General features: G+C 35.5%; 1 protein-coding gene across 1 annotated transcript; it reads right to left on the reverse strand.

Moving 5' to 3' along the window:
* Positions 1–144: 144 nt before the first annotated feature.
* On the reverse strand, positions 145–12,879 carry LOC106108854. The gene is made up of 10 exons (XM_013290144.1): positions 12,697–12,879; positions 11,969–12,098; positions 11,248–11,352; positions 8,797–9,024; positions 6,995–7,089; positions 6,556–6,787; positions 5,066–6,219; positions 4,686–4,875; positions 3,888–4,105; positions 145–3,527 (listed from the first exon to the last, which is right to left on the reverse strand). The coding sequence occupies exons 1-10, from the start codon at positions 12,702–12,704 to the stop codon at positions 3,359–3,361; spliced, it is 2,529 nt and encodes an 842-aa protein (XP_013145598.1). The 5' UTR covers positions 12,705–12,879; the 3' UTR covers positions 145–3,358.
* Between the last annotated feature and the right edge of the window lie 1,556 nt (positions 12,880–14,435).

Below are 14,435 nucleotides of genomic sequence, written 5' to 3' on the forward strand. Positions count from 1 at the left end.
TTTATGACATCGGTTATGGGGTTAAGATTGGTCAAATGGAATATACGTATAGTAACTTTGTGTATTTAAATAGTCTCATTATTTATTGATGGTAATATTTCATTATTTTTCCTCATGTATATTTAGGAGTAGAAAAAAAACGCATTCCACTATAGGGTTTTTATTAAAATTATTAACAATATTTATGTATAATTAAAAATAGCTTCCACATTACCGTGTCCTATTTACTAACATAGTACATAACTATTGTATGGGTCATAACAAAAAAATAGGTAACAAAATAATATAGGCAAGACGGAGTATAAAAACCACATTTATAAATTGTATATTGATTTGGACGCGTTCCGAGATTAATTGATTTTGTACATTCGTTCAACTTCTATAAAAAATGGAATGTTCAACATTTTCAGCATTGTTTGGAAATGCAACATAATACTGAAATAACAAATATAAAATTAAAATAACATTGCACAAACATTTGCAAGACGTGTACTATGACGTCGTGTTTGCATATAGACCGACGAGGATATCTGACTCGCGGTCAGTTCTGCCAGAAAATGTTACTCATTTAAAAATGACAAGACAGTTCTTTGACAAAATTTAGTTTGACTTATACACACCGGGTCAGATATATTTCTCGGTCTATACTATCACAATCTTAATAAAAAATACAAAAATATACCAAGTAAATACTTTCCATTTTCGATCACGGATGTTCGAAGGTGGCTTAGGAAATCTTCAATGTCGACTAGTATTAACAAATGGGACACACATTCTGCTTTGATAAGTAGAATAAGCCACTGTGCCTAGTTTTTCGAAGCCAGTTATTGGATAAGTGAATATTAATGTGTTAATGCATTTCAAAACAATATACTATTAGACTACAAACTTTGTTTTCATGAAGTATTTTTTTTCATACTGAGAAGCATAGATTTGTTACATTGATAAATCCAGCTGCATATTTCAGTCATTTGAAAAGAAAATTGTAAAGATTCGTTTCTGAGCTAGCGTGTACCATATCAGGTGGGATCGTGGTCTAGAGCTGGCTTATTTACTCTAAAAATGTTAACAAGATTGACAAAATACTAGGTAAACAAAGAAATAGCAAGCTTTTTAGCTTGGTGTGGACAATTTGAAGATTATCAATTAATGCAAACTTTAGGTAAGTGAATGTCAAAATATTATTAAAATGATTGCTGTGATAAGCAGCAATATGGCGATTGGAAGGTCTCTAGCTTAAAACATATCGTTTTATCTTAAAATAATTATACAACTTTGTTTTATACGCTATAATCGGATGGCAAGATTGAGCAGACTAGCGAATATCAACCTACGGTGTGGCCAAAGTACTTACGAGCTAATGGCAAGGTCAGTGAGCGTATGAATTGAATTTTACAAGTACCCTTTTAACATGTCATTCCAACCCAAAACTTAATTTTTATAGTTAACCTAAAATTGTACTTCAAGATTCACAAAAAAATTGTTTGAAATACCCGGTTATAACGGTTTTTTTTTAAATAGCAACACCAAGATGTGTTTTTATAAGTTTTGGGTTGGAATTGTTTGTACAGTAAGCGCCAGATGTTTGAGATTGTTCCCGTCTTGAACGTTAAAAATAATTGCATTGGACAGGCCGTCTCCTTGACAATATCCTGTTTACTATCTGACGTTAACTGTACATCGAATTCAAGGAAATGACTTGCTTGAAGAGTAAAAATCCTCAAAAATAATCAAGAACAATGAGGCTGTGCAAGAGGAGCGTTATAGGGAGAATCTCAAGTAACCTTAAGTAATAAATAAATACTATTTTTAAGGACAACGTGAAGATATGTGTTGGACATGTAAATGACTATAGATTAATTATGATTTTGATTTACGAACAATGTTAGCAAGAACTGAGGCAGATATTGGAAAGGATTGAATTCCTATTGTACTAAGAGCATATTGAACTATAATTCTAGAATACTAATATGTTGGACTATGGCTAAATGTTGTCTATGGCCAAGATGGCCGCACTAACAGTAAAAAAATTGCTAAAGGAGACAGTTAAGTAATTTTTAATAATAAATTGAACTTTACTACCGAATATCGGATTATAATAGGAGAATAAAAAACGCATCGGATGCCTTCCTTAAGACATTGTTTACAATCTAAATCGGTTCTACATCGTATAAGAACCTAAGGTTTTACGCTAAATCCAATACTATACTATATTCTATTAAGATTACTAAAGATAAGTAGATAGAAAATACCAAAAAATTCGCCCTTAGGGGACCTAAGTAAACCGCCGTTTTAAATCTAAAAATCACTAGAGTATTGAGAATAAAAGGCATCTAGTTGCTGGCATATACGAGTTTTTCGGTACTAATTTTTGACGGAACATTTGCATGGAGGGGCGGCATTGGAATGGTACAGAATTTTTCATATAATACAAATATAACGCGCAAATGAAGTTTCCAATATGCGCAGTGTGAATACGTTTTGAAATCAGTCTTGTATTCCTAGACAAACAAAGTAAAACGTAGAATGTATTAATGTGAAAATTTTGCCGATCGTGTTTTTTATGAATAATATCAGTATAAATTTAAATATAAAAAATTCGTTGCGATGGCAGCAATATGGTAATTGTCTTTTACGTAGTAAATAAGGAATTCGATTATACGTTGTATACCAGACTAAAAAACATAATTTTCGCTTATGACATCGGGATACTATATAAATTTAAGACTTCATTTTTCGAGACTCCATACGTTTTCAATTTAAAAACCGATTCATGTACGTAGAGTTAGCTGTTTACATGCCAGTTCACGAAACATTACGTGTCAGTGACTAGTTTCGTAGCCCTAATCGACCAAAACCATAACTTTCATGACATTATCGTCATGTCAGTAACTTGTATCCAAGTAAAGGTACTGGCATGTGTATTCCCGCCTTTATGACTAGTTCACATTTGGCCAATATTCACTGATTCAGTGATTCACTGCCACCAGTAAGTTTAGATTATGCCAGTTGAACAGCGATCCAGGTTTTGAGTGCTACTGTTCAACTGTTTTGGCCAATGTGAACCAGGTTTTATAGTGAGAGTCAGAATTGCGGTCTGTGGTCTACATTAGTGCGCAGTGGTGGTCCGTGGTCTATATGAGTAGTGCGCAGTGGTGGTCCGTGGTCTATATGAGTAGTGCGCAGTGGTGGTTCATGGTCTAGATGAGTAGTGCGCAGTGGTGGTCCGTGGTCTATCTGAGTAGTGCGCAGCGGTGGTCCGTGGTCTATCTGAGTAGTGCGCAGCGGTGGTCCATCTGAATAGTGCGCAGCGGTGGTCCGAGGTCTATCTGAGTATTGCGCAGCGGTGGTCCGTAGTCTAGATGAGCAGTGCGCAGTGGTCGCGGTGCAGACGGCGGCGCGCGCGCAGCGGGGCGGCGGCGAAGGCGTCGGAGGGCGGCGGCGGGCCTGGCGGCCGCGCGCCAGCCTCCTGGTAGTACAGCTGCCCGCCGCCGCACGACGCGCCCACCACCACGCTTTCCTCGCTCCTGGACAAATTACACAAACTATGAAGAACGATAGACAAATTGCACCACAGATCTGCGAATTATAGTCTCATAAACTTAAGCCCCCTTAAGAAGGCAAAAAGGGGCGACAAACAACCTTTAAGTCGATATTAAGTAAGAGCAGCGACAAATGTCAAAATCTTGGCGGCCATGTTGAAAATTCTATTACTACTACTAAATAAAAAGATATAACTAAAAAGGCAACAAGGTCGCTGCAAAGAGCTACAATAGCAGGAATTAAAGAAAATCTATTACCATAACAATTTGGTAATAATGATGTTGTAAAATTAGGGTTGGTATTGTTATAAATAAAATCAAAGGTCATCAATAAACAAAACATACCTCAGGATATATTCAGAGATTTCGGGGTCTTCTGCAAATTCGTTATGTATGAGTCCCATGGTGGCGATGTCCATGGCGGCCCAGGGCCCGCCCTTGCGCACGGAGCCCCAGTCGGGGTCCAGCATGAGGTGGCTGTAGTCGCTGCTCTCGGCCGCGCCCGGCAGCGGCTCCATGCACCTCTGCTCTATAGGACCCAGCGCGTTCAGAGACGTTTCCCACTACGGACAAAATATTAATTACAATTCATTTAAGAATTAACGGTTTCTTTGTGGCTTCATCCATACGAAATTATGACTAATTTTATCATACTAATATAAATGCGAAAGTTTAGGCGGATAGATCGATGGATGGATGTTTGTTAGAGTTTGTAGCCTAAACGGATGAACGGATTTCGATGAAATTTGGTACAGTTGTAGAGGATAGCCTGGAAGCACACATAGGCGGATGGAGTCGCGCTTAAACGCTAGGTCTTTATGTTTGTGAAATTTTCAATTGTAAATGTCAAAATTCAAATGCACAAATGACAACGAAGACCTTTCACATTGGATAACAAATACCGTTACCATGGAAAACTTGCTTCTGTACTGCTATTGGCTTGTAGTTTTTGTTCCTTAGTCGAATAATTTCGCAAATGTAGTAGCTTTTCAAATAAAAATATGTCCAAAAATATGCCGTCATTACGGACATCGTACATAAAACAAATGTTTTTATGATGTTAGTATAGATTGTTATTGTTTGTGAAAACAGTTAACTAATTAGGCGCGTAAATTGTACGAAATAGTTTAAATTGGTACTGACCAGATTATTAATAGTATCCGCATTATCAGCTGCGGCAAGGTCTATGAGCGCGAGCAGCGCCATGTTGTGCAAACCGCTTACAAACAGCGCGCACTTCACTGCCGCACTACCGAACTCCGGCAGCGCGTCCAGCTCATCATCAGACTCACCCTCACCGTCACCTTCCGACTCCTCACGCTGACTCTTACTTCTGAAACATTCGACAAACAAGTCATAGAACAAAAGCCTTTACAAATTCCAACATCATCTCCTCTGCCATATCCTACTCCCGTAGGGTCGACGTACCGGGTTTTCGTCCTCCAAATACCTCTATCATCCGTCATCTCAGTCAAAGTCAGCATTAACAAGTTGTATGACCTTGAATTACCAGAGTATCTTACCTGTCAGAGAAGTTGACTTGACGCTCCCCAGCTGGAGTCAGAAATTCTCTTATTTCTAAGGGAGTCATTACCCTGCTGCTGTACCCGCTAGACTTATCCGATGTGAACGCTAAGTGACTCAACTTCTCCATCAACGGAGTTAATTGGACTCCAGTTAATTTCTTCTTAAAACTAACCGCCTCCGACTCTATCGCTGTTTCACTCTCCGTTAAAGATTTTAGAGGTAGAGATAAAGCTTTTCGCCTAGACTGATCGCTAGGTACTGCTTTACTGTCTTTTACTATTTTTTTGGGAGTTCGCTGAGGCGATTTTGTCATATCGGAATCGAAGTCTTCAAACTTCTCCTGTTCTCCTAGTTTGATGTTGAAATTAAACATATTCTCCTCTTTAGATTCCTGATTCATTCTTGAATAATACTGCTCGAGATACTGGTTGAAAAGCGATTCCGATATGGCAACACCATCGTTCCGGAATACGGGGAACAAGGGATCGTTTATAGTGAGCGTGCTGGGGCTCCTCGCCTCCTCCGCGGGCGAGTCGTCTTCATTCTGAGATCGTTTTAATTTAAACTTGGACGTCGCTCTGTTGGAGATCTTTCTAAATGTTTCCTGAATGTCCATAACACTAGCCAATTTTCTTATCGGTTCTGGCTTATTTATGAAGTGATCAGCGATGCAGTTGATATCCAAAAGCATTTTATTATCTCTCTTCTCACTTTCAATTTTTAATTTGGCACTATTCTCTATGTTCTTTAAAACATCTGGTTCAACATCGGGTGATTTCTCTTGCGTTTGATTATCTGGATTTTGGCATATTGATAACATGTTGCCGTGAAGTCTCTTGTATTCTACCATCGGAGTAGAACATACACTAGTTTGTCCTGTGAACTTCGTTTCGTTTTCCATCGCGTCTTCGTCGAGGGATTTCTGTGTTTTGAAGCTGAGAGACAGTTTGGTAGGTCTGGGACGAGGTTTGTTGGTAAACGGCACTACATCTGGCATGCTGGGTTTTCTGTTTTCGGATGTATTCTCCTTGTTAGGTGGCGATATCATAGTATGATCCTCTTCGGGGACGGCTGTGAATAGTAAAGACTTGTCTCTTTTCATACCACCCTGTGGAAATTCCCTTTGTTTTTCACGTTCTGCTTCTTGCATCTGAGAAAAGAGTTCAAATATAAAGTAAATTGTAGTGTTCAGAATCAATGAATTAAAATTTTGAAATACAGTCGAGGAAACTGGCGATTTCCGCCTTAAAAGCTAAAATCGTTTGAGCATTTTGAAACGAGACTGAACAAAAACGATACAACGCAGCTTATAAATGTGTCTGTACAAAAAAAAGTCCGTTAGTGAACACAGCTTGTTATTTTTTATTATTTTCCCTTTGTCTGCATTCACTACTATCTGATTAGTTATTTGTAGAAAGAAGCGAAATTTGTCTCGTTGCAATGAACAAGACAATTTTTTTAAAAGTGCAACTGTACCTCCTCTTACCTTTTTAAACTTTGCGATCATTTCCTCTCCATTTTGATAGAAGTCTTGCATTTTATCGGCGTGTTTCTTCAGCGTGTCGTACGTCTTCCTGGCGACGTACACGACGAGCAGCTGAGCGCCGAGCGGCAGCGGCGTCTCCGTCTGCACTGTCTCCGCGGGAGACTTTATTCGATAAGGGTCTACTACCGTCAAGTAGGAGGTCAGACTCGGTGGCAGTTGGGTTGCGATGATTCTAACCAAACACATTTATACATCTTACTAACATTACAAATGTGAAATGGATGGATGTTTGTATCCTAAACGGCTGAACGGATCTCGATGAAATTAGGCGTCAATGTAGAGGATAGTCTTGAAGAACACATAGGCTACTTACTTCTTTTTTGATTCCACGCGAACGGAGTCGCGGGCGAAAGCTAGTTCAGAATAAATGTAATATTACTTGTTATTGTAGAGTACGATTCCGCCGAGCACGCCGACACTTTTGCTGCAATGCTCGAGGACTTGCATTGATTCCATGTACACGGAACTAGCGCTCTGAAAATATTAATAAATCAAACATCGAACGTTGATGCATTTTTAAAGATAATTGCAGTTTTGAAATGTTTAATGGCAGCAGTTATCCATTAATTTAAAAACAGGAAAAATGACAAGATACGAGATTTATGGAATCTGAATTTACTGCCGGTACAAGAACATATTTTGTTTTTTTTTTTTATATTATAAGGTGGCAAACGAGCAAGCGACCGCTGCCCATAAACATCCGCAATTGCAGATGCGTTGCCTACCCTTCATTGACGGAGGAGACGCACATAAAGAGGACATTTCCCTTCCTAAAGCGCTGATAACAATATACTGTACAGAATGCAGTGGAAACCGACCTTTAAGATTCAATTTGTTATGACTATCCCAGCTAAATAAAGGTGCAACATTCAACATTGTTATCAATGCGAATGATAAACGTGAGATGTGTTTGTTTACATAGCGCCGGTTATCGTGCAAGTGGCTACCGTAGTCGTTAAAGCGGTTTTATTTGATAACTTCGTTGCTACACGCGTACTGCCATGTACCGCACTCCACCCCTCCCCCGCTTAAAGCATCTTATATCGTCTGTTTAGCTTAAATAATATAATAACATTTAAAGTGTGGGTCACGTTAAAACAGACCTTGATTGTTTACATTACGTCTAAACTGTTTGAAGGTACGCGAGTACCTCGTCATTCTAATAAAAGTGTTTTATTTGTTACTCACATAAGGGTTAAATCTATTTAAACATACTCAAAGATAGAACTTCGCTAAAGGCGACCGTTACCCTAAATCAAAGACCAAAAATAGAACTTAAATCGTTATACACACGATTTAATAATTAATGGCACAGAATAAAACTTTGCAAATAAAAAAAAGATTTTCCGTGCATTCCCTGATATAGAACAAGCGAAGCAAATGCTAACACTTTTTTTCTCGCATGTACAATCAGCCTTCTATTCAAATGGAATCATTAGTGCAGGCAAATTATTCCAGTTCTTTGCTTTTTAAAAAGAAAAGAACGCACTGAGGCAAACGAGCTTCGTAATTAGGACGATAAAGGAATTTATATGACAGTATTACACAAAGGAACACATAATTAATTTTGGGTAAATTAGCTTTTAAAAATGTTTAAAAAAAGTTTAATTTTTATTCAAAGTAACTTCATTCGTACATATGAGTAATACTGTCCAATGGAAATATTTATAGCTCGGACACAAGAGAGTGGTTATAGCAAACAGTGGTACACAGTGCGACGCGCTGTTGTCAAACGTATAAGGGTCTGTTCATACGGAACTTCCAAAACAGATTTTTTAATTAAATATAAAGTTTGTTTTAAAACAGGTTTTATTTATATTTTCCGCGTCTTTTCTTATTAAGAACAAGCGCAAATAAGACGTGTAAAGTACAATAAAACCATGTTACAATAACGTTACATTTTCGCGGCAACAATCTGCTCTTCTCTTTGGTCTGTGTAAACCGACCCTAAGTCCTTATATATACTAAAATCAATATCCAAGGGAAACACAAAATATTTTAAGTTATAGAGGTTTTAAGTTATCATGGGTCTATGTTATAGAGGTTTTGGGCTCTGATAGGAAGGGAATGTACTATTTTTTGAAGTTATAGAGGTTTTTAAGTTACCGAGGTTTGAGTTATCGAGGTTCTACTGTATATTATTAGGGTTTTCTAAAATTTATAAACAACCAATAAACTTACCTTCGGCAGACTAAGCATTGGTACACGTTGGAATATATGACATCCATACTGAAGCACGGGTAAGTAAGTTTCGAATATCTGGTAGAGTTTCTCCGCAAGTCTTTTCGGGTCCTCCATCTGTTCGGCGATAGTGTGCATATCGCCGTGGTATACTTTGATCATGGAGGTGAGCAGTCTCGCACGGTTCTTTAGTACCCAGTCTGGGATATTACGATCACTACCTATAGCCTAAAAGTAAAGTTTACTTTTTATTACTTAACAAAAGGGGTACATGTGGGGTAAAAAAAACTTAGAACCCGAATGGAATTTTGACATTATTTACAAAAATGATGAAAGAATTGAATCGTTATTGATCTAAAACCGATTATAGTAATAAAGGTACAAATAAATTTTCATCGTAATACTAATTTAAGTAACCGAGTCTTTCCGTTGTTTGCAGAATAATTTCCTACAATTAGCGTAAGCCGAGACAATGCTACGTCTGTTTTAATGATGTCTCCCGTAGGCCAATTATGTTGCGACTTTATTAAGAACGGGTAACAAAATTGTCGACAACAGAAGAGCTTTGTTCCTTATAAATGGGTGAATGTTTTATTCAATGTAGATAGAAACTGTATGAATTATTTGCACAGGCGACATTAAAATTGAGATCTATTCGAAATTAAAACCGGTGATCGGAATCCGGTTGCTAACGTACGGTAATTAAATTATTTAAATATACTTGAAGAACATTCGATGACTAATTAAAGGAGATATGAGTAGCCGAAATTATTTTTGACGATAGAATGAATGACTAGCTTTTTCCAGCGACTACGTCTGAGCCACGATTAAAAAAATAACAGCCTATGTGTTTTTCCAAACTATGCCAAATTTCATCAAAATTCGTTAAGTTTAGGCTTTAAACTTTAAAATCCATTTATCTAAACTTTCACATTTACAATAGTGAGATGCCGTCCAGTTATTTGGTCCAATATCCGAAAGAAGCCTATTATTTAAAATGTAAAATTTATCAAATAGTTGACTTAGTAAATAATAATCAATAAATAAACTACCAAAGCTACCAATAATAGTAGAAAATAGATTAAATAAAATTGTGTCATGCTGTGGCAACACCACGCTTGCGGGCGACCGACATCAAAGAAAGAAGCAAAAACTGCGGACTTCCACGGTTAAATTCAAAGCGTCTTAGTACGTATTCGTCCCCCTTCTACCATTTAATAAAGTTCGTCCAAAGTAACAGAATTAAAAATATATATTAATGTAAAAGGTTCCGTAGCACCCTAGATTCATTTTGGTAAAATGTATATTCAATATAAAATATTAGCACGATACAATCCGGTATCTACGAGTTCGGATCCATCTACTTAAGTACTTAACATTCCAGTTGTAATCGAATAACGTAGCGTGGGTTGGGAATGTGCCAATGTTACTTAGCGGTCAACTATTGGATGTACGGTTTTATCGTAATTATTTTTGTTTCTGTATAAATTAGAACTGCATTTTTTAAATAAATGGCTCGTAAATATATGTATGAATGTTAACTGATTTGTTACCCTCACGATACAGGCTGCGGCTAGTACGAGGGCACTGATCACAACGTATAAAAATTCTATTGTATCCATAAACTACATTTTTCTACCTCCATGTATACATGATTGTTGGATTTTAAATAAATCATTTTTTCATTTTTATTTTCGTTTTGTAAATAATATAATAATCATACTAATAGATAGAGACAGTTGAATTAAGTTTTTTTTTTTTTGGTTTTAGCTAGACAGTTGAATTAAGGGCCCGATTCAAAAGGCGTTTATTTAAGAAACCGCACGCATAGTGAGGAGGTTCCTGTCTGCAGCCCTGACCACTGGTTGCTTTAGTCATCGGATTCCGCAGCCGGTGGTGTTCTATTTTTTATCAAATATTTTTTATTTATTTTTATATCAAATCTTGTAAAATGTTTTATATATAAAAATAAGAAATTAAAGATATGAGAATAAAAATACTCATATTATAAATACGAAATTTGGATGGATAGGATGTTTGTTAGAATTTGTAGCCAAAGAGGAAGTCTGGATGAAATTTGGGATAGATCCGAGGACAGTCTGGAAGACCACATAGGATGCTTTTTTAATTCTACATGGACGGAGATGCGGGCGAAAGCTCGTACATACATAAATGGTATTTATTCCCTTAAATTAGAAAATTAATTACTGTATCGTAGTAATGATTTTCATATTACATTAGTAGAGTTCCAAGAATTTAAACATTTTTACCTAACAAATATAACATTTTTCAATAACTTATCGGTGTATTTGTGATAAAAACCTTGAGACTAATGGAATCTACGTGCGAACTTAATCGAAAATGTAGACAATATTAACGTTTTTTATTTATTTATATAATATGATATTTGATAACAGACGAACAACAAATATTAAACATTAGATAACTCACCAGAACATATCTGCCATACTCTCTTAGGATAAACTTCCCACTTTGCAGTGTGATAGAGACTGGTTGGGAGAAGAGGCTCTTAACGCAATGTGCAGCCCCAACCACCTACATCACAAATTCTATAAAATCCACATTCTAATAATTTAACATACATTTTAATATTAACATTTGCTATATCTAAAATGGTTGAAAACTTATTGGCAATGAAAGCATATAAATGGCTGTGATTTATTTTAATGTGAGTTGTTGTTTAATCTGATAAGATAATGAATTCATTATTGATTCAAAGGATGAACAAACATTTTGCACCTTTCTATATAAAATATCTAATATAATCTAATGAAAATTTAAAATCTGCTATAAATAGTTATGTTTTGTCAGTATTTTTACTAGAAATCCTTATTAATCCTTTGAAAGTTAGAGGCGATATTTCACTACCATATTGTTTTTCAGTGCTTTTCATAAAAAATAAAATTAGATTTTTGTTATTAGTAAAAAAACTCTTTATTGTTTATTATTTCAAATACTACCAAAAATAAATTATTGTATATAATTACAGTAATGAAATAGGTTGTATGCATGAAGAGCATGCAATAGAGAATAGAATTGAACTAGTAGAGGGAACATATTTCCTACCATAGAAACTCCTTATGACCGTCAAAGGGTAAAATTAACTTTCTCAATAAACAAATATGTCAATAAGATCTAAAAGTATTAATACCTGTCCTGCTAATGCATGTCTCTGAGTGTCAGACACCCAGCCTGGATGAAAGTAGAGCACAGCTTCTGCAGGGTCATCCTCCTCCGACACACAGCATTGTGTGTCATACACAAATACTATCATCATTTCCCTAGAACAAATATACACTGGTTTATTCCGGGCGCTACTTCTTTCATATTAACATCAGCTTTCAACCTCGACTTCTTCGTGGAATTAAAGAAACTAAAGTGAGTAGCCTATGTGTACAGACTATTCTCTATATTTACACCAAATTTCATCTAAATCTGTTAAGCCGTTTATGCTACAAACTCTAACAAACATCCATCGAAACTTTTGCATTTATATTATTTAATAATAAGTAACCCATTTTAATATTATTTAGTAATACTCTACATTCTTAAGTACATAAATTATGCCAAAAACATACAAATAGGTATAAATTCTAAGCATTTTTTATTTAATTTGATAGCAGTTTTTTTTAATTGTCATAAATTAGTAAATTAAAGTAGTTTTTAAATTCCACAACATGTTTTGGGCGTATGAAGAATCTGTAGAAAAATAATTAACTTGAATTGTTAATTCAGTATTCTAATGCTCACTAGCCAAAACGTTTATTATACATTTTAAATATTGAGAACATAATAAAAAGAAGTCGAAATAAATTTTATTTCGAAAGCATAATTAATGTGAATCAATTTCAGAAACGACATTGCATTTGTGTTACTTACTTGGCCATTTTGACGACTTTGTTTAGATTTCCTTTGATAGATTTTAAAACACTTTACAACATTTTACTTAAATATGTACAAATAATTATTTATAAATAGAAATCAAGCCTAACACCCGCTAATATTCATCGTATTTAGAAAAAATTGCGACACACACACGAAACACTTCTGCCGTCACGTATCTTTTGATTTGACTGTCACAGTTTATGTTGCCAAGCAGGTATTGTAATTCTACCAAAAATTACTACCAAATTGCAATACCAAACTTGTCTATGCCTTTTAATGATTTCTTCTATACGATAGATGGCGCTAACGCTGATCAAATAACGAACCAAATAAGAACGCCCCTTCAGCGATTTAGTATAACCAGCATACGTGTTATTAGCGAAGATGGGTTGTATAACGTTAATAGCAGTATTGTTCATAATGCAAGATTAAATAAGGTAATATTACCTAAAATGTATTTAAAATGATAAACACTTATTTGGCTTATTCAATTTCAATGGTAATTTGCATCGATCGATAGTATATCATGACGGACGTCCGGTTCCGTTCTACGTAGAACGGAACGATCTTTGATATACCGATAGATGAAAAAGTGTGTATGGAATTTTAACTTATACGAGGTATAATATTTAATTTTCTCTTTAAATCATTTACAAGTTAGTTGTGATCAGATATTACTAGTAGAGTAAAATTTTAGATTGTATATGAAAATTATATGTCAAATGGAAAATATTTAAATACGCTGCTTATTTAACTTTTTTTTTAAATGAATAAGTGAAAATGTTTATTGCAGCTAGAGTCAAAGTTTGTAGTTTTGGGTCAAGGTTGCAAGATTCCTAAAAGTGACCTTTAAACGAATGCGAATCTCTTTTAAAATAGTTGGATTTCTATCTACAATACGATTGTTAGACGTAGTATAATTGCATAGAAGTTCATCGACACTATTTATGTCACATCATTATACATCTCACGATGCAAGATAGAAAAGTCTTAAGAGCTTCACATGGTGATGCATGATGAGTACTAAAAGTGTTCAAGCAATAATCGTATTATTTACTCACAATATAACGTCTCTTTTACTTTGCAGATATATCTTGTTGCTAGCTAACTTGTGTTAAGCTACATACGCTTTTTACGAAGATCATTGTGCAGTGAATAGTAATGCACGAGGAAAGTTTTCGTTTAAAAAAGACAGCCTTTGCTTATCGATGATAAGATGTAATTTTGAAAGGACATTTACTTCTGCCTACTCTACGAAAGTAAAGGATGATTCATAGTAAATTGACCTTTGTAGATTCGGGGCATCGTTTTATTTCTGTAAGTGAACATTCAGTGTTCGAAACTTCCCCAAGGTCAAGTGAAGTGATGATATTTAGCGGTGAGAGGTGAACGGATGCATGAGTGTGTTTAATTTTAATTCTCTGTGTGAATAATTTGATTTCTATGAGGTTATAAAATACTTTTCATTAATACACATGTAAGTTTAACGCCGCGAGTTAACAAAGATGTTTCGAGTTTTATCTATCCTATAATTAGAATTGATTATAGACGGTTTAGCTCATGGACAGAGGAAGGAGTGTGTGGGTTATTTATTTATTTATTTATTTATTGGAAAGGTACACCAATTGCATGTTCAAGGTTGACAACCAAATTAATATGCCGTATACAATGAGAAACAAAGAAGCAGAAGAACATACAGATGACAGGCGTACACAGCGCTCACAAAAAATGAT

The sequence above is a fragment of the Papilio polytes genome, unplaced genomic scaffold, assembly GCF_000836215.1.
Source record: "Papilio polytes unplaced genomic scaffold, Ppol_1.0 DF821400.1, whole genome shotgun sequence".
NCBI classification, from domain to species: domain Eukaryota; kingdom Metazoa; phylum Arthropoda; class Insecta; order Lepidoptera; family Papilionidae; genus Papilio; species Papilio polytes.

Bases quoted from the DNA above. Each gene is read 5' to 3' on its own strand.
- LOC106108854 (XM_013290144.1), bottom strand. The intron at 6,788-6,994 runs GTAATATTACAT...GTGTTTGGTTAG, and splicing joins ATCGTACTCTACAATAACAA to AATCATCGCAACCCAACTGC. The intron at 4,876-5,065 runs GTAAGATACTCT...CGAATGTTTCAG, and splicing joins CAAGTCAACTTCTCTGACAG to AAGTAAGAGTCAGCGTGAGG.